The 26,676-nt window shown below is 37.2% G+C and overlaps 1 protein-coding gene across 5 annotated transcripts in view; it reads left to right on the top strand.

The window, feature by feature from the left end:
* The first annotated feature begins 2,219 nt into the window (after positions 1-2,219).
* Positions 2,220-26,676, top strand: part of ATR (ATR checkpoint kinase) — a 127,888-nt gene continuing 103,431 nt past the window's right edge. For 2 of the 5 annotated variants that reach the window (XM_073232326.1, XM_073232327.1), the window contains exons 1-7: positions 2,220-2,440; positions 10,855-10,946; positions 13,425-13,568; positions 22,365-23,242; positions 24,038-24,216; positions 24,689-24,880; positions 26,211-26,401. In XM_073232326.1, coding sequence (XP_073088427.1) covers positions 2,382-2,440; positions 10,855-10,946; positions 13,425-13,568; positions 22,365-23,242; positions 24,038-24,216; positions 24,689-24,880; positions 26,211-26,401 — 1,735 coding nt within the window. In that variant the 5' untranslated portion in view covers positions 2,220-2,381. Of the gene's footprint in view, positions 2,441-10,854; positions 10,947-13,424; positions 13,569-22,364; positions 23,243-24,037; positions 24,217-24,688; positions 24,904-26,210; positions 26,402-26,676 lie in introns of those variants that run through there. The other 3 variants (XM_073232325.1, XM_017660861.3, XM_073232328.1) reach the window with 3 other exon arrangements.

The following is a 26,676-nucleotide window of genomic DNA, read 5'->3' as shown; positions in this document are numbered from 1 at the left end:
CTTTTACTCTGTCCTGCTCCGACCTGCTGGATTTGAGTGGAGCTCTGGCTGTGTCACTCTTTATACAAAATCTTCCTGTGCCTTTCCATCAATAACTGAGATCTCTACAAGCATCTCAGTGGGACTACTCTTAAATGTTTCCTAACACCAGCTAAACTGGAGTACTCATCTCTTTCTCTCTCAATATGCTTTTTCTTCATACGGTGGCTTCTAGTTAGAATATTCTTCAATCTTTGTCTCTTCACATCTTACTCATCCTTTGTGTCCCATCTCAGATGTGATGCATATTCTTGAGTGCCTTTCTGATCCACCTCCTCTCTGCTGGAGTACACTTGATCACTTCCTCCTCTATTTTTCCAATGCATATTGTTTCTATCTCTTATGGCATTCATAGGATTTTGCTTTGCTTTTAATTTTGTGGGTTCTTATTATATCCTTTCTGCATCCACAGTTAGTACACTACTTGAAACGGACTTTATCTTTCTCATCTTTATGCCACAGTAGTGACTAATAAGTATCTTGCACAAAAATAACTTTTTGAATTAAACTAGATTCCCAAAGCTCTATTGTTTCTAATGTTTGGGCATTTATACTGCCCTTTAGAACTACAATGCTATTCAGCTATTGTCTTCCATATAATGTTGTATTTTTTATCATCTTTCTTTATATGACTTTAAAATAATACCTAACATATTTTACTTTTAAGATGGTAACTCTTTCATGGGTGTTATCTAATTTAAGCTTTATAAAGTGTATTTATTTTTTATACATTTTGGGGTATCTTAACCACACAAATATAAATAGTAATATAACATCCACGCAGGTATAGCAAATGTTAAATTTGTCATGATTCAGATCCTATTAAAAGAAAATCTTCATTGATATGTAGAAACCTCAGTTCATTTCCTTTTCTCCCTCTCCAGAGGTACAAATCTCCTAGTATTGATGTAGAATATTCCCAAACATGTTTTTATATGTGCTTTTATCATATATGTGTGCACGCATACATGGCTCACAGAAAATCTTATTTTGTGGTTTTAAAATGGTATGTAAGTGATATAGTACCATAATAGCCTTTGCAACCTCCTTTTTTCACTCAACATTGTTTTCTGGATTCATCCTTATTGGCCTGTGTTGTATATACTTCATTCACTTTAGCAAATAAATGGAAACTTAAGGACAGAAAGGTTAAATAACTTTACTGAGGTCATAAAGTTTCTGGCAGATGGAATGAGAATTTGTGCAGAGTCTCTAATTCCTAATCCTATGTTCTTTCCACTATACCATTCAACTATTTAACAAATGTTTACTGAATACCAACTATGTGCCAGGCACTCACTGTTTTGGGTTCTGGGTATCTGAGCAGTGAATAAAACAGACAAGATCCTGTTGTCAAGAACTTATGTTCCAATTAGAGGAGACAGTAGTCTGTAATTCGGTTCTAAGTGATATGGAGGGGGAAAAAAGCAAGACGGAGAGGGAAAAGGGTGTAAGTGTGCTAGTCTGTATAAGGCTCTCTAGTGACATTTCAGTAAATACAGAGGTTATGAAAGTGTTCAAGGTCAAAGCAGAGGGTACAGCTAATGCAGATCCCTGATGCACCAGCAGATGTGGCTGTCATTACGTCGCTTTGATTTTTTTTTTAAATACTGTATCACAATTACAGTATGTACCAAGGAACAAATGAAAGCACACTGCATGGCTTTGCCTAATTAAATACATAATTTTGACATGTTAACAGTCCCTTATGATGGCTATCTTTCAAACAAGTTGGGTTGAGCTAGAAAATGTCTACAGCCCAAATCCACCGATTTACTTTAAAAGTTAAATCATAGGGAAGATGCCCACAACGGTATCATACACAGTACTGCTGCTGAATGAGGCACCCGAGGGGCCACGACTTGGGGAGACCTGGGATCTAGCCTTCGCCTTTACTCGCTGAACTGTCGCAGTTTTCACATTTGTGAAGCGAGGGAGTCTGAGCTACTGCACGCCACGCTCTTTCTCCCCAGATCTGGTGGGTAGGCCTTCGCCGAGCGCCCCAGGAGCCTCCCAGCAGGCGAGTAACAGAGCGGCGCCGCCCAAACCCAACTCTCGTCCAATCTCGCCCCGCCAGCGCTCGGAAGGAAGCCGGAACCCAGCCCGGGAAACTTGAGTAGCGCGCACGCCGCTGCTCGCCCCGCCCCCGTTCGGCCTCCCGGCCTCCCCCGGGTCCTGCGCCGAAAAGCAGTAGGGCCTGCAGAGCCGGACGGGCAGCATCTTCCGAGAGGCGTTTTGGGCCCCTCGAGGCTCCGTCGGGCGCCGCCCTGTCCGCCAGAGGCCGGCTGTGGAAACGCCGGAGCCGGCCTCGGCGGCGCTGCCGGGAGCCGCGCACCTTCAGCATGGGCGAGCACGGCCTGGAGCTGGCGTCTATGATCCCCGCGCTGCGGGAGCTGGGCAGGTAGGGCCAGGCCGGCCGTCCTGAGCCCCGCGCCCCGCTCTGCCGGGCCTGGCCGGCGTCTCAAGTGCTCTCCCCCGGCTGTCGCGCACGTCCCGGCTGCAGGCCACTCAGCCCCGGGCCTTGCGGAGATGCTCCGCGCTGAGGGAGGGGTCTGCGGGCCGCGTGCGGAAGCTCGTCCCTCGCGGGGGTTTGCTTTCTGCAGCTGGAGGGACAGGCCCCTTCTGATCACTTTCTCGTCGCTTCCCTACACTCTTTTGCTTCTCGAACACGTCTTTCCATAGATGAGGGACTTGACCTGTGGACTTTTCTCAGTTTCTGTTCTTTATAATGGCTCTCCGTGAAGGAACTGGGTTTTTAGTTTTGACCCAAAACTGACCTTGAAAGAAAAATCACTGGTTCTGATTTTGTGCAAGGAAGGCCAATAGCTAGAAAAGGCAGTTCGTTTCGTTCTTTGAAGTGAACCCATAGATCGTTCTGAAGATTACCCAGTATTGATCATCCAGTCCCCAATCCGTTATTTTCGTCAACCCCCCCATCCGTTATTTTTGTCAAAAATCAGCTACAGCGTCCACGAAATAGGAATGTGCACAGAAGGTTGCTGAAATTTGAAAATAACTTAATACTGTTTCATTTACAGAAGTTTGTTATAAACCCAAGAGTAAAAACACAGTAAACCAGTAATCCTACCCAAGGAGAGGGGAGGGTTGTGGATGGCCGCCATCCTCCTCAACACACAAGCAGCCTTCCCTCAATCAGGCCTAAAAAGTAGAAGGCAGGGTTTTGTTTGCTTTTTAAAAACGACTGTAACCCACTGCACACAAGAAAGAAGTGGGTCTGTGCCACTACTGCAGTTGAACTATCAACTGGACTAATTGCATCCCAATTTCTTAAACTGTTTGCAAACTATAGCACAGAATCAAAACTGGCATTAATTTCATGGCATATTTTATTCCCTTTCCTTTTGCCGTGCAGGTGTAGCAATGTTCATCTCCACTGGTTTGCCATACAAGGACATTCAGCTTTCCTCAGTTACACAAATAAGAGGAAAAATGAAGGGACCATACTTGTCTTAACCGAATCATCCTGTTTTTGTGGGTGTGAATTTTTTCACTTTATATGAATGCCGCACTCATGCTTTGTGTTAACATTTTGTAAAATAACCATTCTAAAAGTAGATGAATACAAGCACTCCTTTTAGGAAGCTGACACATACAGATCTCATCGTTCAGGCTCAATGTGAAGCTCAGTATGTTTTTCCCACCTTGCTTTAATGGAGAATTACCTGATTAATATTTCTCATCCTTCTCTCTTCCTGAGATTTATTAATAGAAATAATAGTATCTTGGATTGGTTAATAGTTTTTCATCAACAGGTATGTTACCTTTGATTTCATTCAATTGGAGAGAAAGAATAGAAAAACTGACCCATATGGAGAATTCTCTAATAGTTTTAATTTTTAATTGACTTTTTCATTGCAACTGCTTCATTCAAGGTTACTCAGTCTCATAGTATCTCAATATTATAGAATGAAGCAAATATATTACTGTTGAGAAACTAAGTCATAGAAGTTGATGTACCAAATTCAAAGATTTAGCAGTTATCAGAGCTGGGTGTCAAAGATTCAAGCTATCAAGACCTTTTCTCTCAGTTGTTTTTTTTTCCCTTAATGGACAATGATAGATTTCTGAAAAAAGCACGATGTCACTGTACTAATGTGTGCGTTCCTCTTCCTCTGTCTCTCAAAGATAAGTTTTACTCCAGTTTTTTGCTGTTAGCATTCTTTTCTCTGCATGGTCGTTCTGTGTGATCCTATCTACTCTTCTGCTTTCGTCTACCATCTGCTATTTGATGATTCCAGATGTGTTTCTCCAAATGGTATCTAGCTCCTATATACAATTGTATACAGACAGTTTTACCTGGGTGTCTTTTATGCAGTTTTAAGACTCAACAAATCCAGTACAAATTCTCCACACACCTAGCCTCTCCAAGGCTTTTTTTCTTTTTAATCCCTTTCATTCACTGAGGTAGGGATATTTCAATAAATGATACCGTGTTCACCCATTTTTCCAAACCAGAAATCTAGTAACCATTCTTGACTCCCTGTGTACTTTTAGGCTATGTCCTTGGTCCTTTTTTTTTTTTTTTTTTATCTTTACTCTCTTCCTAGGTAACTTTATCTAGTCCCAAGGCTTTAAATATCATCTATATGCTGGTAACTCTCAAATTTATATCTCTATCCCAGAGATACATGCTATGTTGCTTTCTTAACATCTATACCTGGAAAATGAAAATGAACATATCCAAAGCTGAACTCCTGATTCACTGTCCTTAAATCTGTTCCTTCTCCAGGTTATTGTAAATGTACCAACCAAAAGCCTAGGTGTTTATCCTTGATTATTTCCCTTATCCCTTAACCCATCAGCAAATCCTGTCAATTCTACCTTTTTAAAATACACTTCCCCCCATCTCCACTGCTATTCTCGTAACTTCTTATCTGAACTATTATAATAATCTCTCAGTTGATCTCTCCATTTCCATTTTTATCCACTTACAAAGGATTTCCCATTCAGCAACCAAAGTGATTTTTATAACTATAAATCATGTTATAGATTATATAATATTATTCCCCTGTTCAAACCCTTCCTTGACCTTGACTTCCCAGCACACTTAGAATAAAATCCAAACTCCTTATCAGGGCCCCTAAGATCCTGCATCTAACGTCATGGCCATGTATCCCTCCCTTACTCTACTTCAATGACATTAGCCTTATTTTTCATATATACAAAGTCAGTCCAGCCCTCAATTCTCTGTACTTGTTGGTTCTTCTGTCTGAACACTGGCTGGTTCCATTCAGATGTCATTTTGAAAAGACCTTCTCTGACTTTCCATTTTAAAATTAATTTGACACCACAAGATACTTTCTTGTGAAAGTGTGTGAAACTGGGAGAAGTATCTGAGATGGAATAATAGTACAATTTCCCTAGGTGGGAATGAGCCTACTTTTTTAAAGAAAATGAGCAAGGCTGGAACATAGGGAGCAAAGAGGTGAGTGGTGTGAGTTAAGGATGGAGAAGTAGGCAGGGACCAGATCCTTTAGCACCTCATAGGCCAGAATAAGGAGTTAGATTTTATTTTAAGTACAAGGAGAAGCCACTGGAATATTTTAAACTGGGAGATAACATAATTGAATTCATGTTTTAAAAATATGTTGAACCTTCACTTCCTACTTAGGCTCCTTCAGTACAAAATCCAAATTCCTTAGTCCTTTATAAACTTTAATCTTCCCTCTTTAACTTCATCTCCATTCACTGCCTCCCTCTTCTTTAGCCATATAGAGCCACTTAGCATTTCTACAGCAGCTAATGTTCTTGTTCTGAGCCTTTCCACATGCTGTCTCTGCTTGGAATTCCCTCCTTTCCCTTATTATGTCTGCCCAGCCCTGTAGGGACTCAACTCTGTACCTCTTCCAAGGAACCTTCACTGATAGGCACTGTTTAGGGCTGAATGTTCCTCTAATGTTCTGTCTTAGCTCTATTAATACCTAACTATGTATGCTATGTTAAAGTTACCTATTTATGTTTTTATCCTTGAACTTATAAATTGTTTTAGGGCTAATGCATGGTATCTTGATTATCCAGGAATTTGATGCTTGCCCCAGAGAACCACTCAAGTGTTTGCTAAATGTATCCAAGCTTCATGTGATACTTAAATTTCCGTTCAAATGTATACATTTAAAAAGTATACACTTTCAGCTCAGTATTACAGTATACATTTGAAAAGTATACCCTTCTAGCCCAGTTCCAAGGTACAGGTCACAAAATAAGTGCTTACTCTCCCACGTGTTTCTTTATTCTGATAGTACATCTAATGAATGATATCATTCACTTTTTTAAAAAACTGATTTTTAAGAAATTATAAAAATAACACATGAATGCATTATCTTTATATAAAATAACTTTATAGGAAACTGACTACCACCCACAATCCTGGTTTCTCCCCCCCAACACCTCCTTATTCACATTTTTAAATGACACTTCCCAAATTATACTTATAAAACAAAATTTCCTGACTGTCTAAAATAATTCATGTTGCCTTATAATTTCAGACTTTAAAAAGTTTTTGTTTTATTTAAACCTGTTATGCCCTACAGTATAGTAGCCACTAGCCAACTGGCCATTGAGCACTTGGTATGTGGCTAATCTAAATTGAGATGTTCTGTAATTATCAACACTTGGTTTCAAAGACTTAGAATTAAAAAAAGAATATAAAAATCTCAGTAATAATTTTTATATTGATTACATGGCCAAATAATATTTTGGATATACTGTTATGATTAAAATTTGTTTTTATATTCTTAATGTGGCCACACATGTGACTTGCAAGATACTTCTATTGGCTAGTACAGCTTAAACGATAAGATCAGTAGCATCAAGGTTTTTTGCTTTCATGTGCAAGTACAACTACTCCTTCTTTGATTCTATATACCTGGGGTTTATATTACTTGTAAATATTTGTTAATTTCAGTAACTTAGTCAAGCAAGACACAGTTGCTGGTGGTATAGGGGACTCAAAGAGAAATAAAATACATTTTTTTTCTCCTGTAGGAATTTGTGGTCTACTGGTGCTGCAAGGTATACATAAAGAAATAAAGCATAGTCTCCCACCTCTAGGAGATTAAGATCTAGGGACAGAGAATAAGCAAATACTCTACAGGGCTGGAAGGTTGTATGTTAAGGATTAGGAGCTATAAGATTCAGGAAATTCTTATGAGCTATTCAGTCAACAATTTTTTTATGTACTCTCTACTGCTGTTAATGCCATGGATCTCGTATCGTAACAATTAAGGCTGGACTTGCATTGAATAATCAAGAAAACATTTTATCTTTTCATTTTTCCCTTTAGCATTGTTTGGGATTAATAGGTAGGAAAATATATGTACATTTTATGGTGCTATGTAGTTATTTTAATTACATATATGAAATACATAGCTTTTTTCTTTATAAATAACAGCTTATCTACTACATCCTCAGCTGTTTTGTCAGAAGTGATGTACTGAGCTAATCATTTATGCACAGCCTTCTGTGAATTCTCTGTACAGAGTTAAGTATTTCCTACTTTGGGTTTATATGACACTTGATTAAAATCATTTGTGTGCATTCCTCCCTCCTCTCCAGCAACTAATCTGAGTTCCTTGAAGCAGGGAATCTTATCTTGTTTTATTTGAACTTATTAAATTATTAGCATCTAGTCATCTTTTCCTCTAATATCAGTGAATATATATTAATGATTATCATTAGGAATAATGACAATCCTCCTAAGGATTATCTCTTCACTTGTACATGGTTCCAGAAAACAAAACCAAGTTTCAAGTGTCAGCTGCTAAAGTCTCCCCATCTTAAGGGAAAAACAAAAACAAACAGAAAATCCTCTCCTGACCTCATACATTCCTTTAGTCACAACTACCCAAATTCTTCTCTTAGATTTCATGGTCAAGCTTTAGAGCATGGTATCCTCAAAATCTGTATGTCATTTGCTTTTCAACCCCTTGTAATCTGTCTTTTGCCTTTACCTCTACAATGAAACTTTAAAATCCAGAGAACATAAAAAAAAAGTCAACTCAAAATGGATCAAAGACCTTAATTCTTGGATGTGACATCAAAAACATGATAACAATTGGAAAAATAGATAAATTAGGCCTCATCAAAATTAAAAACTTTTGTGTATCAAAGGACAGTATCAACAGAGTGAAAAGAAAACCTATGGAATGAGAGAAAATGTTTACAAATCATACATCTGACAAGGAGTTAATATCCAGAGCATATTAAGAACTACAAATCAATAATGTCAACCAAAAACAACTTGATTAAAAATTGGGCAATGGCTTGGAGAGACATTTCTTCAAAGAAGAAAGACAGATGGTAAAAAAGCACATGAAATGATGTTCAACATCACTAATCATTAGGGAAATGTAGATCGAAACCACAGTGAGATATCACTGCATACCCATGAGGATGGCTCCTGTTAAAAAAGAAAAGAACAACTGTTGGTGAGGATAAGGAGAAATTGGAACATTGTACCTTACTAATGGGATGTAAAATGGTATAGCCATTGTGGAAAACAGTATGGGAGTTCCTCAAAAAAATACAATTACTACATGATCCAGCAGTCTGCTTTCTAGATATATATATACCCAGAATAATGAAAGGGATCGGAACAGGTATTTTTACACCCATGTTCATAGGATCATTGTTCACAATAGCCAAAAGGTGAAAGTAATTCAGGTGTCTATGGAGGAATGAATATGTAAACACAATGGTATGTACATACAATGGAATATCATTCAACCTTAAAAAGGAAGGAAATTCTGATGTATGTAATAACATGGATGAGCTGTGAAGACATGCTAACTGAAGTCAGTTACTTCAGTTAAAAGGATAAATACAGGTTCCCTTGCTATCTAAAAGTAGAGCATTCCTGTGAAATCCTTTGTAAGTTATAATGGTGTAAAATGAAGAAGTAATTACCATTAATTTATATGGACAGATTTTTGAGCATCCCTAGGCCCCAAAAATAATGGTTGTTAGGCTTTTCTGATACCTTAGACACATCTTGAGAACACAAATAAGTCACATGCTCACAGACACAGTCTAGAGTGGTATGGGGCTTGATGCTGAGATGCTGAGTGTAGTTCCCAGGGAAGGAGCTTGGCAGTGCCTCTGCTGCTCAGGTGCACACTGCCTCTAATGGCTTGCTGCAAAACAAACACTAGGCACTATTTTCCCTTTCTGTCTTTTTTCATAAAAGGGAAAAGCCTCTTTGGGTTTCTTTAAGTTAAAGAAAACACACTGATTATGTCTTTCATAAAGGTGAAGTGGTATGTAACAAACTTGGGAAAGTGGGATATACCTATATAAGATTCAACTTCGGTGGAATAAGCAGTCTCATTCATAGAGACAGATAGTAGAATGGTGGTTGTTATGGGCTAGGGGTAGAGTTATTGTTTAATGAGCGTAGTTTAAGTTTGGGAAGATGAAAAAAATTCTGCAGAGGAATGGTCATAATGGTGTAGAATAATGTGAAAGTACTTAATGCCACAGAACTGTACTTTTAAAAATGGTTGAGATGGTAAGTTTTATGTTAAGTATATTTTCCCATGATAAAAAATCCAAAGGACATTTTAACAAACTGATTTTATTTCATCCTGTTGATAGCTCCCTGCCTGAAATTTTTACCTCCTTGGTTTTTAAAACTTGTCTCATGGTTTTTCTGTTTCTCTAGCTCTCTTTCCCTTTCCCCTTCATGGGTCCTCTGACCTTCACTTAGGGTTCTTTCTCCACTTTCTTATTGTTCATTATATTTGTATTCATTTCCAAGGTGAATGTTCACTGCTTCTAGCTCTAGTAGTGGTAGATTATATAATCTCAATGAGCATCGGTCTCATTATATACAAATTAGGGTTTAATATCCCTATCTTATTGCCATTTTTGTCACATCTGCTAAAATTAGATGAAAGGGGTAGTGTAGCATGAAATAGTATATTGAGTTCCCATGTCACCTAACAATTATCAATTTAACCTCTTCCTCTCAACTCAGATTGCTTTGAAGCAAATTCCAGACATCGTTTCATCCATAAATATCTGTTTATCTCTAAGGGATGAAGACTTTTTAAACATTCCAAAACATTATCATACATAAGAATAATTTCTTAATAGCATCAAATATCTAGTCTGTTCAGGTTTTCCCAACTGTCATGTATAGTTAACTAATAGTTTTTGTTTTTGAATCTATTTAATGTAGGATTATACATTGTAATTGGTTGATACGACTTGTATGGGTTTCTCCCTTGAAATTTATTTGTTGAAGAAACTGTCTTCCTATAGACTTTCTACAAGTCTGGAAATAAAAGTGCTCAATAGAAATATAATGCAGACCACTTACACAGTTGAACATTTTTTGTAGCCACATTACAAAAAAAGAAATAGGTGAAATTAATTTTTAATAATTTATTTAATATATCCAGATAATTCAACATGTAATTGATATAAAATTATTAATGAGATATTATACATTTTTGTACCAAATATTAAAAACCCAATGTCTATTTTCTACTTATAGCAATCTCAATTTGGACTAGCCACATATCAAGTGCTCAATACCTACATGTGATAATGGCTACATGAAGTTGGACAGGGCAGGTCTAGATTTTGCAGGTTGGATGTTTGTGGTGTCATTTAGCTTGTTTTTTTCCTTGTAAATCAATAATGTGTTTAGAGTTCCCTTTCATTTTTAAACAGAAAAATCTATGAATGTCAACATTAAAACTGAACACATTTGTTAAATTCACCTTGAGAGAGTTTTTTGCACATGAGATTGTGAGTCCCCTTAGAATAAAACACTTTTTCTTTGTATTTTAGTGCCAGTCCAGATGAATATAATACAGTTGTCCAGAAGCCAAGACAAATTCTATGTCAGTTCATTGACCGAATACTTACAGATGTAAATGTTGGTAAGACACGTTTATTATGTAAGCTTTATAAATTATTTTCTTTTCTATATATACAACATTAGACTAGCATTTTTCTCCAGGTAGTTTTAAATATAGTTAGTGTTTATGGTAGTTAATATTTTCAAGCAAGTTATTTATAGAATTACTTGTAGTATAATGTGATTTAGGCTTTTAAAGTAATTCTGTTATCTATATTTCTGCTGCTTGCTGTGAGTTCTTTGATGTAAGATATTACTACAGATACAAAATATTTGTTCAGTCTTAGTGATGTGGACCCTATTTTAGTTAGGTCTTATGCCAGTGGTAAAAAACAGAAAATGCCATAAAAAAAAAAAACACCTCTTTAAATCAGAGTTAGTGACTTTGTGGGAGATAGTAAGATTCTGTGGTTACTGAATCAGCTCTTTTCCTTTGTGGTGATCTAAAAGACAAATATTACCAGTTTGGCAAGTTCGTGCCACTTTTGTCACATCTGCTAAAATAACATGAAAGGGGTATCATTGAGTGGCATTTCACTCATGGTTTATAAATTTAATTTCAAATTTGGCACAGATTTAATCTCTTGGAATAATCATATAGCCTCATTTTTCAATCAGTAAAATTATGAGTTGCTGAAAAATAACAAAGGACTAATGAGTACTTGCAAGATTGTTTTCATGTTACTCCCTCTGTTTAGACCATTTACTCTTCCACGCTCTGCTTGACCAGCTCTTCATCATCTAGGAATCAACTCCCTCACAACATCTTCCCAGACATTTGTTTCCTGTACTGTGGCTACGGTGGTTAACATACTGTATTATAATTATTAGTTTATTTGTCTGACTACCTCACCTGATTGTGAGGATTTTTTAATGCTCAGATTTTAGTACAATGCTAAGAATATTGTAGGCCTATAGTACATGTTGGTATATGGATATATGATAGATGAATACACATATTACTAAACATTTAAAATCAGAATGATAGGATTGTAGTATTCAGACACATCAGTTTATCCTGAGCACTGTGTTGAATATAATTCTGGTCACCAAAGCCTACTTTCTTAACAAAAACGACTGGTGTTTAGTTTGTCATGACTTTCTTTTTTTAAACAAGAGTTATGTGTTATTTACTGAAAGCACATTTAAAGTAAATCAGTAAAACTAAATACTATGTAAGGATATATTAGGTAAATATAAGTGGAATAAAAGGTCTGATGATATAATTATCAAGTTAAAATCCAAGGCCAAAAGTATTCAGCAGGTAAAAAAGAGACATGTAAAAATAAGGTATATGTTACATGAAGATATAATATGTATAAACCTTTATATGAACACCAATAAGAGCAGCAAAAATTAATAGAAAGGCAACAAAACCTTAAAATCATAATTTATAGTGGAGATTACATCTCTTTAAAAATATGATGGATCAAGTTAATAAAAATGGAGGTAAAATATGAAAAACTATAATCAATTAGCTATATTTAATAGACATAAAAATGACTTCGTATGTTATAAACAGACTATATAACCTATACTCCTGTGTCCTTGCAACATTACAAAACACTAAGGGTTCCTCAGATAAATGATTGATACATTTTTTTCAAGTAGGGCTTTTGAAAGATCACATTCTCTGATAAGATCGAATAAAAACAGAAATAAAATATTACCGAAATGTCTGAACCAGTTGGAAATTAAGAAACATGTTCCTAAATAAATCAGGACTCAATGGTTCTATGTTTTATCAAATCTACCAGTCCATAGAGAAAGCCAGAAATTTCCCATTTTATAAAAGAATAACCTTAATACCAAAACTGAAATATATTGCTCAGAAGAGAAGATAACTAGAGATAATCTTTCATGAATGTGAATGAAAATTTCTAAATAAATATCAGCATATTAAATCCAGTTATGTCTCAAGAAAAAATATTCCATTACCATTAAGATGATTCTAGAAATTCTAGTATGGTTTAATATTTGTAAGTCAATCAGCATAATTCATTACACCAATACTTTAGAAAAGCTACATAATGCTATTAATATTTTAAGAGTATATGCACAATTCAGTAGCCATTAAATTAATATAAAAATGCAAAATAGCAACAGAGGGAAACTACTTAAGATTTGCGAAACCATTTTCCCAAAAATTGGCAGAAAACTTGCTAAGTCGTAAAATGTTTAAATCATTTCCATTAAAACTGGCTCTCTATCACATCTATTGCTCAATATTCTTTTGAAGACTATCTTAGCATTGTCCTACAACTTTCTGCAATGGTGAAAATGTTTTTTTTATTGAAGTATCATTGCTATACAATCTTATATTGGCTTCAAATATACAACACAGTGGTTCAACAGTTACACATATTCATAAATACTCACCCCCACTAGTGCAGTTACTATGGGAAGATGTTACAGGATCATTGGCTGTATTCTCCATGCTGTACTGCTTTCCCTGTGAATTTGTCCTGACTTTTTCAAAATGAAATTCTTATTGTTTCAGTTGCTCTAGAACTTGTAAAGAAAACTGACTCTCAGCCAACTTCTGTGATGTTGCTGGATTTCATCCAGCATATCATGAAATCCTCCCCACTTATGTTTGTAAATGGAAGCCATGGGCAAAATGAGGCCAAAGGCAGTTGTATTGGTAAGTTCTGCTGTTTGTGCATTTATTGGCAGTCTGGTTTATGCGGTCTACTTTCTCCTTTTCTGAAATACAACATACACATTATCACACATATTTTGGTCAAATTTGCTATAAATTGAGAGAGCAAAGTGGCAATGGTTAGTTTATTTTATGCATCCTTATTGTTTTCTTTTGTTATGAAGTAGGTACCCAGAATGGGACAGAAGTATTCAAATTTGTTTATTTGCCATTGAACACTTCAGTGGTTTTCTTTTTTCTGTTTTTCATAATCTCTTCCAGATCAGTCATTAGTAAACTGTGGCCCATAGGCTACCTGCCTGTTTTTGTAAACAATTTTATTGGAACAGCCATGCTCATTCATTTACTTAATGTCTGTGTCTACTACAAAGGCACCATTGAGTAACTGACATGGAGATCATAAAGCCCTCAAGCCTTAAATATTTCCTGTCTGGCCCTTTAAGAACAAGTTTGCTGACTCCTGTTTTAGATGATGAAACTTTTTTCTATACTTTATTGTTCCCACTACTTCTGTCCCTTTATGGGCCTCCTAATAAAGTGATGTAAAGCAAACATCTTTTCTATACAGTGCATAGAGTATTTGAAAATTTTTTGCTTGAATTTCAAGACTCAACTTTGATAGCATGTCCTCTTAAAAGTCTTTTCTGTTCACTACTCCTGCCTGCCTGCCTTAGGACTGGCTTAGTTGTTCCTTCTTTATGCTCTGTTAGTACAGAATGTTCTGTATTTCTTCTATCATAGTGGTTATTAAACCTATTATAAATACCTTTTCGTATTGTTTGCTACACTGATTTTCTTAAAAATTTAACTTAATTTATTTTTTATTGTGGTATCATTAATCTACAATAACACGAGGAACATTATGTTTACGACTCCCCTCATCACCAAGTTCCCCCCCATACCCCGTTGCAGTCACTGTCCATCAGCATAGTAAGATGCTGTAGAATCACGACCTGTCCTCTCCGTGCTGTACAGCCCTCCCCTTGCCCCCCGCAGTCCACCACATTATGCATGCTAATCATAATGCCCCCTTTCTTCCCCCCAATCCCATCCTACCCATCCTCCCTGGTCCCTTTCCCTTTGGTAAATGTTAGTCCATTATTGAGTTCTGTGAGTCTGCCGCTGTTCTGTTCCTTCAGTTTTTTCTTTGTTCTTATACTCCACAGATGAGTGAAATCATTTGATACTTGTCTTTCTCCACCTGGCTTATTTCACTGAGCATAATACCCCTAGCTCCATTCAGGTTGTTGCAAATGGTAGGATTTGTTTTCTTCTTATGGTTGAATAATATTCCATTTTATATATGTACCACACCTTCTTTATCCATTCATCTACTGATGGACCCTTAGATTGCTTCCATTTCTTGGCTATTGTAAGTAGTGCTGCAATAAACATAGGGGTGCATATGTCTTTTTGAAACTGGGCTCCTACGTTCTTGGGGTAAATTCCTAGAAGTGGAATTCCTGGGTCAAATGGTATTTCTATTTTGAGTTTTTTGAGGAATCTCCATACTGCTATCCTCAATGGTTGAACTAATTTACATTCCCACCAGCAGTGTAGGAGGGTTCCCCTTTCTCTACATCCTTGCCAACATTTGTTCTTGTTTGTTTTTTGGATGGTGGTGATCCTTAGTCGTGTGAGGTGATATTTCATGTGGTTTTAATTTGCATTTCTCCAATGACTAGCGATGTGGAACATCTTTTCATGTGTCTGTCATCTGAATTTCTTCTTTGGAGAACTGTCTCCTCAATTCCTCTGACCATTTTTTGATTGGATTATTTACTTTTTGTTTGTTGAGGTACATGAGCTCTTTATATATTTTGGATGTCAACCCTTTATCGAATATGTCATTTATGAATATATTCTCCCATACTGTAGGATGCCTTTTTGTTCTATTGGTGGTGTCCTTTGCTGTACACAAGCTTTTCAGTTTGATGTAGTCCCACTTGTTTATTTTTGCTTTTGTTTCTCTTGTCCGAGGAGATATGTTCATGAAGAAGTTGCTCATGTTTATGTCCGAGAGATTTTTGCCTATGTTTTTTCTAAGAGTTTAATGGTTTCATGACTTACATTAAGGTCTTTGGTCCATTTCACATTTACTTTTGTGTATGGAGTTAGACAGTGATCCAGTTTCATTCTCTTACATGTAGCTGTCCAGTTTTGCCAGCACCATCTGTTGAAGAGACTCATTTCCCCATGGTATGTCCATGGCTCCTTTATTGTATATTAATTGACCATATATGTTTGGGTTAATGTCTGGAGTCGCTATTCTGTTCCACTGGTCTGTGACTCTCTTCTTGTGCCAGTACCAAATTGTCTTGATTACTGTGGTTTTGTAGTAGGGCTTGAAGTTGAGGAACGAAATCCCCCCCCACTTTAGTCTTCCTTCTCAGGATTGCTTTGGCTATTCGGGGTCTTTGGTGTTTCCATATGAATTTTTGAACTATTTGTTCCAGTTCATTGAAGAATGCTATTGGTAATTTGATAGGGATTGCATCAAATCTCTATATTGCTTTGGGTAAGATGGCCATTTTGACAATATTAATTCTTCCTAGCCAAGAGCATGGGATGAGTTTCCATTTATTAGTGTCTTCTTTAATTTCTCTTAAGAATGTCTCAGTGCTTCAGCTTCTTTGTATTCCTCTTCTCTAGTTTCTATTTCATTTATTGTCTCCACCGTATCCAACCTGCTTTTAATACCCTCCATCATGCTCTTCAACAATTGAATCTCTGACGTGAATTCATTCCTGAGTTCTTGGATGTCTTTCTGTACCTCCATTAGCATGTTGATGATTTTTATTTTGAACTCCCTTTCAGGAAGAGTCACGAGGTCCATATCATTTAAATCTTTCTCTGGAGTTGTATCAATAATTTTACTCTGGACCAGGTTTCTTTGGCATTTCATAGTTGTATATGGCGCCCTCTAGTGTCCAGAAGTTCTATTCTGCAGCTGCTCAGCTCCTGAAGCAATGTTGGGGGTTGCAGGAGAGCCATATTGGTGCCTGTGGGGAGGAAAGAGCTGTTCCCCGCTTTCCGGCTGCTGTGCCTGTCTCTACTGTCTGAACCAGTGGGCCAAGCACACAGATGTAAACTTTTGTCCCAGAGCAGCCGAATATGGATCCCTGCTTTCCACAAGCAGCTGGAATCCCAGTCTCCCCAGGAACTCCGCCTGTCCCAGCTTTCCAACCCCGTAATCGGAAGAGTATGATGAAAGCACCATGAAATGTAGGTTTGTGCTCCCAGCGCAGATCTCTGGAGCTAGGTATTCAGCAGTCCCAAGCTTTCCACTCCCTACCTGCTCAGTTTCTCTTCCTCCTGCGGTGAGCTGGGGTGGGGGAAGGGCTCAGGTCCCGCCAAGCCACAGCTCTGGTACGTTACCCCGTTCTGTGAGGTCTGCTCTTTTCCCCAGGTGTATGCAGTCTGGCGCCGTCCTCTTTCCTGTTGCTCTCTCAGGATTAGTTGCGCCAAGTATATTTTCTAATTGTGTCTAGTTTTAGGACGAAGCCTCTGTCTCTTCTCTCATGCCGCCATCTTTAATCCATCTCTTAAGAGTGTCTTGTAGTTTTCAGGGTATAGATCTTTCACTTCCTTGGTTAGGTTTTTTCCTGGGTATTTTATTCTTTTCAATGCAATTGTGAATGGAATTGTTTTCCTGATTCTCTTTCTGTTAGTTCATCGTTAGTGTATAGGAAAGCAACAGCTTTCTGTGTATTATTAATTTTGTATCTGCAACTTTGCTGAATTCAGATATTAGTTCTAGTAGTTTTGGAATGGAGTCCTTAGGGGTTTTTATGTACAATATCATGTCATCTGCAAGTAGTGACAGTGTAACTTCTTCTTTACCAATCTGGATTCCTTGTATTTCTTTGTTTTGTCTGATTGCCGTGGCCAGATCCTCCAGTACTATGTTGAATAACAGTGGGGAGAGTGGGCATCCCTGTCTTCTTCCCAATCTTAGAGGAAAAGCTTTCAGCTTCTTGCTGTTAAGTATGATGTTGGCTGTTGGTTTTGTTGTATATGGCCTTTATTATGTTGACGTACTTGCCCTCTATGCCCATTTTGTTGAGAGTTTTTATCATGAATGGATGTTGAATTTTTTCAAATGCTTTTTCAGCATCTATGGAAATGATCATGTGGTTTCTGTCCTTCTTTTTGTTGATGTGGTGGATGATGTTGGATTTTCGAATGTTGTGCCATCCTTGCATCCCTGAGATGAATCCCACTTGACCATGGTGTATGATCCTCTTGATGTATTTTTGAATTTGGTTTGCTAATATTTTGTTGAGTATTTTTGCATCTATGTTCCTCAGGGATATTGGTCTGTAATTTTCTGTTTTGGTGGGATCTTAGCCTGGTTTTGGTACTAGAGTGATGCTGGCTTCATAGAATGAGTTTGGGAGTATTCTGTCCTCTTCTATTTTTTTGAAAACTAAGGAGAATGGGTATTACGTCTTCTCTATATGTCTAGTAAAATTCAGCAGTGAATCCACCTGGTCTGGGAATTTTGTTCTTGGCTAGTTTTTTGATTACTGATTCAATTTCTTTGCTGGTAATTGTCTGTTTAGATTTTCTGTTTCTTCCTTGGTCAGTCTTGGATGGTTGTATTTTTCTAGGAAGTTGTCCATTTCTTCTAGGTTTTCCAGCTTGTTAACATTTAGATTTTCTAGTATTCTCTAGTAATTGTTTGTATTTCTGTGGTGTCTGTCATCATTTTTCCTTGCTCATTTCTGATTCTGTTTATGTATGCAGATTCTATTTTTCTCTTAATAAGTCTGACTAGGGACTTATCTATTTTGTTTATTTTTCCAAAGAACCAGATCTTGGTTTCATTGATTTTTTTCTATTGTTTTATTCTTCTAATTTTATTTATTTCTTCTCTGATCTTTATTATGTCCCTCCTTCTGCTGACTATAGGCCTCCTTTGTTCTTTTTCCAGTTTCAGTAATTGTGACTTTGACTATTCATTTGGGATTGTTCTTCCTTCTTTAAATAGACTTGTGTTGCTATATACTTTCCTCTTAAAACTGCCTTCGCTGCGTCCCACAGAAGTTGGGGCTTTATGGTCTTGTTGTCATTTGTCTCCATATATTGCTTGATCTCTGTTTTAATTTGGTCATTGATCCATTGATTATTTAGGAGCATGTTGTTAAGCCTCCATGTGTTTGTGAGCCTTTTTGTTTTCTTTGTACAATTTAGTTCTAGTTTTATACCTTTGTGGTCTGAGAAGTTGGTTGGTGGAATTTCAATCTTTTTGAATCTACTGAGGCTCTTTTTGTGGCATAGTATGTGGTCTGTTCTGGAAAATGTTCCATGTGCACTTGAGAAGAATGTGTATCCTGCTGCTTTTGTATGTAGAGTTCTGTAGATGTCAGTTAAGTGCATCTGTTCTAGTGTGTTGTTCAGTGCCTCTGTGTCCTTACTTATTTTCTGTCTGGTGGATCTGTCCTTCGGAGTGAATGGTGTGTTGACGTCTCCTAGAACAATGCATTGCATTTTATTTCCTCCTTTAATTCTGTTGGCATTTGTTTCACATATGTTGGTGCTCCTGTATTGGGTGCATATATATTTATAATGGTTATATCCTCTTGTTGGACTGACCCCTTAATCATTATATAATATCCTTTATTTCTTGTTACTTTCTTAGTTTTGAAGTCTATTTTGTCTAATACACGTACTGCGACACCTGCTTTTTTCTTCCTATTGTTTGCATGAAATATATTTTTCCATCCCTTGTCTTTTAGTCTGTGTATGTCTTTGGGTTTGAGGTGAGTCTCTTGTAAGCAAGGGTCTTGCTTTTTTATCCATTCTATTACTCTGTGTCTTTTGATTGGTGCATTCAGTCCATTTACATTTAGGGTGATTATTGAAAGATATGTACTTACTGTCATTGCAGGCTTTAGATTCATGGTTAACAAAAGTTCAGTGGTAGCTTCTTTACTATCTAACTGTCTAACTTAACTCTCTTATTAAGCTAGTATAAACACAGTCTGATGATTCTTTGTTTCTCTCCCTTCTTATTTCTCCTCCTCCATTCTTTAAATGTTAGGTGTTTTATTCTGTACTCTTTTGTATTTCCTTTGCCTGCTTTTGTGAGTAGTTGACTTTATTTTTTGCCTTTAGTTAGTATTTGGTTGGTCTGCTTTCTTTGGTGTGATTTTTATTGTCTCTGGTGACATCTATTTAACCTTAGGAGTGCTTCTGTCTAGAACAGTCCCTTTACAATATCCTGTGGAGATGGTTTTTCAGAGATAAATTCCCTCAACTTTTGCTTGTCTGGGAATTGTTTAATCCCTCCTTCATATTTAAATGATAATCGTGCTGGATACAGTATTCTTGGTTTAAGGCCCTTCTGTTTCATTGCATTAAATACATCAAGCCATTCTCTTCTGGCTTGTAAGGTTTCTGTTGAGAAGTCTGATGACAGCCTGATGGGTTTTCTTTTGTAGGTGACCTTTTTTCTCTCTCTGGCTGCCTTTAATACTCTGTCCTTGTCTTTGATCTTTGCCAGTTTAATTATTATGTGTCTTGGTGTTATTCTCCTTGGGTTCCTTGTGTTGGGAGTTCTGTGGGCTTCTGTGGTTTGAGAGACTATTTCTTCCCCTGAGTTTGGGAAAGTTTTCAGCAATTATTTCTTCAAGGACACTTTTCTCTCTCTCTCTCTCTTTCTCTCTTCTTCTTCTGGTACTCCTATAATGCGAATATTGTTCCATTTGGATTGGTCACACAGTTCTCTTAATATTCTTTCATTCCTGGAGATCCTTTTATCTCTCTCTGTCTCAGCTTCTCTGTATTCCTGTTCTCTAATTTCTATTGCATTATCGGCCTCTTGCACCTCATCCAGTCTGCTCCTGGGTACTTCCAGAGATTGTTTTATTTCTGTATTCTCCCTCCCTTCTTTCTCCTTTAGCTCTTGCGTATTTCTCTGCAGGTGCATCAGCATCATTATCACCTTTATTTTGAATTCTTTTTCATGAAGATTGGTTAAATCTATCTCCCCAGGCCCTCTCTCGGGGGTTATCTCGGTAATTCTGGACGGGACCAAATTCTTCTGCCTTTTCATGGTGATAGAGGTAGCTGCAGGCAGGTAGCGTGTGTGTCAGCTGGGAGACCAAAGTCCTTTCCTGTTTTCTGGTCACTTTGCCCTTCTCCACTGCCTGTGTCAGTTACCTGCACTCCTGGAGCAGCCTCCGGGTTAATCCCCTAAGCTGCTGTGGGTGGGGTCGGCGTCAGGGTAGCCCAGAGCCCTGCGGGGGTTGGCATGCACGCCAGGTGTGCTCTCCTGTGAGAGTGGCACCCCCCTTGCACCTTGCCCCGGTTTCTTCTGCCTGTGCTGGGTAGCTGAACGCTGGCGGTGGCCTTTCTGTCTGGTCTGGACAGCTACACGCCAGGAGGAGATTATGGGTGGCTGCCGGGGTTGCAGCTGTACCCCAGCTGCTGTGTCACCGCCCTGGGTATGTGCGGCTGCTCCTGGGCTGCTCCACTGCCACTGTGGGTGCGCGCAACTGCTCTCTGGCTGCTGGCCCACTGTGTTGGGGGCAACGCCAGCTGGGGGAACTACTGGCAGTCTGCTTATTGCCATGAGGGGCTTCAGGGCTGCGTTGCCACCCAGAGGGCTGGGGCGCTTGTTGTTCCTCACGATTCCCAGCCTACCCAGCTCATTGTGTCAGGATGTTTCTGTCCAGCTGTTAAGCCCCTGTCCCTTTAAGAGTTTCAAAAAGCACTCGCTTTTCTTTTGTCCCAGGGGAGCCTGTCATGGGGACATGCTCGCAGGTTTTGCTTTTCTGTTTCTCTAATATCCAGCATACCATGCAGTGTGTGTCCTTGCTCTCGGTTCTAATTACTAGAGCTGGTTGTTTAGCAATCTTGGGCTTTCACTCCCTCCCCGCTCCGACTCCTTTCTTCCCGCTGGAGAGCTGGGGTGGGGGGAGCGTTGGGTCCTGCTGGGCTGTGGCTTGTATCTTATTCCCTTCGTCAGATGCTGAGTTCTCACAGATGTAGATGTAGCCTGGCTGTTGTACTGTATCCACTGATCTCTCTTTTAGGAATAGTTGTATTCATTGTATTTTCAAAAATATATATGGTTTTGGGAGGAGATTTCTGCCGCCCTACTCACGCTGCCATCTTGGCCCCTCCCTCTGCTACACTGATTTTTAAAGAATAGGTCATGACCCTTTAGTAGGGTTATGAAGATGAAATACAGTGTCATAGAAAATAGTACATTTATATGTAGTAAGAATAAGTACTGTTTTGTGCAACTTTTGTTTCAAGTATTTAAATAAAGTAAATATGCATATCTGTACTGGGTCATGATATAAAATGTATCTTTTAGTTGTCGTCAGAAAGTTTGAGAAACCATAAGATTCATGAGGACAGGACTATGACTGATTTGTTCTTGTGTTCCTGTGGCCACTTAATAAATATTTGCTGAAGCGTGAGAAGAACTACCATTTATCAAACTTCAGACACTGAGCTGAGAATTTCATATATATTATCTTACTTGATCATCATGGCAACCCAGAAAATAGATGTCATCACTCCTTTTCTGTAGATGAATTACAGAGATTCAGAGAAATAAAAATTTCATACAACTAGTAAGTGAACAGCTAACACCTTGTCTGACTCCAAAATTGGTATTAAAAATTACTATGTGTTTCCATTGTGTAGGGAGGGTTTTAGACTATTTTGCCAATGAAGTTTATATTTAAAAATAAATCATCAAGCATTTAGCAAATTAGCACTTATGATATATTTAATATCTCTTTTTTGATTATTTCCAAGAATTCAGTAACTGGATCATAACAAGACTTCTACAAATAGCAGCAACTCCATCCTGCCATATGTTACACAAAAAAATCTGTGAAGTCATCTGCTCATTATTATTTCTTTTTAAAAGCAAGAGTCCTGCTATTTTTGGAGTACTGACAAAGGAATTACTGCATCTTTTTGAAGACTTGATTTGCCTCCACAGAAGAAATGCAGTGGGACAGTCTATGGAATGGCCAGTTGTAGTAAGCAGATTTTTAAGTCAATTAGATGAACATGTGGGATATTTACAGCCAGCTCCTCTGCAGTTGATGAACATGCAGAATGTGGAATTTATTGAAGTCACCTTATTAACAGTTCTTACCCGCATTATTGCAATTGTGTTTTTTAGAAGGCAGGAACTCTTACTTTGGCAGATAGGTTGTGTTCTGCTGGAGCGTGGCAGTCCAAAAGTTAAATCCTTAGCAATGAGCCTTGTAACTGAACTCCATGAGCTTGGAGGATTACCTGTACAACCAGCCAGCACTTTTTTCAGCTCACTTTTGGAATTATTGAAACATCTTGTAGAGATGGATGATGACCAGTTGAAACTCTATGAAGAGCCACTGTCAAAGCTGATAAAGTCACTATTCCCCTTTGAAGAAGAAGCTTATAGAAATATTCAACCTGTCTATTTAAATATGCTGCTGGAAAAACTCTGTGTCATGTTTGAAGATGGTGTGCTTATGCGGCTTAAGTCTGATTTGTTAAAAGTAGCTTTGTGCCACTTACTGCAGTATTTCCTCAAATATGTGCCAGCTGGGTATGAATCTGCTTTACAAGTCAGGAAGATTTATGTGAGAAATATTTATAGAGCTCTTGTGGATGTGCTTGGAGTTCAGGTAGATGCAGAGGTAAGTCATTTTTAACTTTACTTGTTAAATATGTGTTTTGTTCATAATTTAAGTGTATACATGTATGTAAGATGTAATAATGAAAACAGTATCTTTATAAGTCTTGTACATTCAGAATGGAATAATTTTCATAATCTACTTTGGGTTTTTACTTTGATTTCAGAAGGATTTGTTGACTAAGTTAGTAATGGATTGCCAGTGGAATAGAATATCTAAAGTAGAACTTGTGAAGTGTAAGCATGGTGTTACATTATTAATTAAAAGGGGACCAGTTAGTTATCAACTCAATTGCATAAATTTGAGCACTCACATAGATTTTATCTTTGACAGGTTATAATCAGTCATGTATAGAAAACCTGTGACAAGGCCAAATTATGCCTGTCTCCTATTTAGGCTGTGGGACATAGGCAGTACAATAAAATAGTCAGATATACAGTAGCTTTATTTAGTTTATCTGTAAGTTTTGCTGAATTTGTAGGATGAAAGAAGTTAGCAATTCCCTTATAGAATTTTTTTTATGGCATTTTGAAAGAGGGAAAAACTAGGTTATAGAGAGAAGGATCTGTTGTAACCCTTTGAAGACTATAGAACCATAGTTCTAGATATAGAACTATATATGTGTACACTGTGATATAACGTACATTAATTTAGGCCTTTGTTTTTCCTGATGAGACTCCAAAAATAGTTTACCTTATTATATTAGAAAACTTATAATGTAATGCATTTTTGCTGTTTATGAGTGATATAAGCTTACTTTCTAACAGATAGTTTTTGAAATTATTTTTTATTTCTCAGTATTTATTGGGGCCACTTTATGCAGCCTTAAAAATGGAAAGTATGGAAATCATTGAGGAGGCTCAGTGTCAAATTCAACAGGAAAACCTGAGCAGTAATAGTCACGGATTATCACCCAAAAGGCGTCGACTCAGCTCATCTCTAAACTCTTCCAAAAGAGCATCAAAAGAGACTGAGGAGTATGACCTTCATTCACTTTGTTTTTAGTCATTTAATAGAACTTCATTGCCTTAAAAAAAATCACCTTTAGTTCAGTGCTTTGACTTAAGTACACAAAGAACATTTGTTCTTTCTAAAGGTGGTTGAAGGAATGCTTAAAATATTTTAATAGTTCTTGTAGTCTATTCTAGTATGAAAGATTTTATAGCTAAATATGGTTACTTAAAAGACTTTTTAAGTCTTTACTTGCCTGTCTGATTTGACTTTGAAATATATGAACTCTGAGACTACGTCTGTCAGCATTTTTAAAAAAATGTTAACAAACTTTTTGTAATGTGGCCAGAGTTCCCATATTTCAGCTAGTCCTGAAAGTTGTTTTAAATCTATCTTAGTGTAAATTTCAGTAGTTGGCATTACATGTTATCTTTTACACATTTTTCACATTGGAACCAAATATATATTAATATCTTTGTACTTTGTAATTAATTGCAGAATTAAACATGTGGATATGAACAAAAAGGGCATATTATGGAGTGCACTGAAACAGAAAGCAGAATCCCTTCAGATTTTCCTTGAATACAGTAATGAAAAGAATCCTGTTATTGAGGCTTTAGAAGGAATCACTGTTGTTTTACAACTGACTGCTCTGTGTACTGTTCATTGTTCTCATCAGAAAATGGACTGGTAAAACAACTTGTATTTTCTGGGTGGGTTTCCTGTAATAAATTTGGATTTATTGTTTTAGGAGACCTCATTATTCACTTAATTTATGTGACTTTGGCCAACACAACTTTTGAGTGAAATAGAAATGTTTTTTATTGAACACCTGCTAAATGCTAGATATTGTGTTAAGTACTATATTTGTATCTTTACAATAGTTCTATGAGGTAAATGCCTATTTTACAAATTAGAAATTGAGGCTGAGGAATAGTGAGGCTTATTGGCTGCAAACTGATCCTAAACACTCCCGGCAAGGGGGTACTGAGGAAAGAGGCAGACCACTCCATTTGGTAGGTGGAAGGTTTAATTAGTAAGGGAACTTATAAGGCTTGTCTGGGGTGCCACAAAATGAATAGATCTTATTTATATAGAGGCCTTAATGGGATTCAGTCATGTATTCAGTCCAGATAGTCTTAAGAACACCTTGCTCTCTCAAGGCCATGTTCTTGGAACAACTCCCACTGTGGGAATGGTAGGCTGGGGTACCTTCCAAAAACAGGGGAGGAGTTCAAGAGCCTCTTATTGCTTGTGCAGCTCAAGGGTACCAGTACCCTTGCTCTTGATTACCTCTTCCAAGGTTTTTTTTTGCCTGAAGCCAAAGTACATGATTACAAAGTAGTAGAACCACATTTTTGAAAGCTGGTGTTCATTCAGACAGACATTTAGTCAAATGGTCATTTCTTTTGATAATAAGTGGGAATTTAGAACTCACTAGAGACATATTTTAGGTTCAGTATTCTTAATATAGGTTAATCTATCAGAAAAAACAAAGTGCAAACCCTCTCTGAAGATTAGTCTTATTTTTACTACCACATTATAGTACAACACTTAATTTTTTATGTGATTCTGTATTTCCTGACTCTTCTAACTAGCCAATAAAAAGCTATAAAGGAGATGTTAAAGAAACTATATTAATTCAGATTGTGTTAAATTTGGAATTTGAGATAACTTGCAGAAACAGCTAGTTAGCTGAAGTCTGCCCTTGTCCTATAATTAAGAAAGGGCTTATCAAGCCAGTTAATTACACAGGCATATCTTCCATCATTTTTAAGCCTGGTGATGCCACATTTAAATATCCTAGATTAATTTTAATTCTAAGTCCTAGGAGTAATTTAGACTGATATAAGATTAAACTTAAAATGATATTTTAATTGATTTACATATTTACTTTGACTTGATTTTAAAGTTATAAATTAGTTTTATATTCATAATTTCTTTTGACTTACTACAGTATTAGCTTTGACTGTAACACAATTCATTTTAATTCTGTGTCTTAAAAATGCATTAATTGCAGCCATAATTTCAAGGACTGTCAACAGAAATGTATGAAGAAAACTTCAGTGGTGGTAACTTGGATGTCTTTGGATTTTTACAAAAAAGTGCTTAGGAGCTGTAGGAGCTTATTAGAATCTGTTGAAAAACCTGATGTGGAGAAAATTATTGATAAAGTGGTGAAAATATTTGATGCTTTGATTTATATTCAAGGTAGGTACAAATAAGTAATAGATCAAAATAACCTTTACAGGTAATCAGTATAGAAATAGCCTTTCTCTTTTGCCTAATGCCTAAGGGCCTAAAAGAAATACCCAAAAGTTTTTTCTTAATTTCATTTCATTTAAGCTTGTCAGTAACTTCTAAGTTCCAAATACATGTGTATAATATTTTGATTTATTATTCTCTTTCAGTCAGTAAAAATGATCGGACAATCTGGTCAATGGTATGATCTTTCTTTTTAAAAATGCTAAGATACATATTTTTAT

This window comes from Manis javanica, chromosome 3 (genome assembly GCF_040802235.1).
Source record: "Manis javanica isolate MJ-LG chromosome 3, MJ_LKY, whole genome shotgun sequence".
In the NCBI taxonomy this organism is placed as follows: Eukaryota; Metazoa; Chordata; class Mammalia; order Pholidota; family Manidae; genus Manis; species Manis javanica.
Note: the sequence above shows the minus strand (reverse complement) of the source record. Positions and strands in the feature narration are given on the sequence as shown.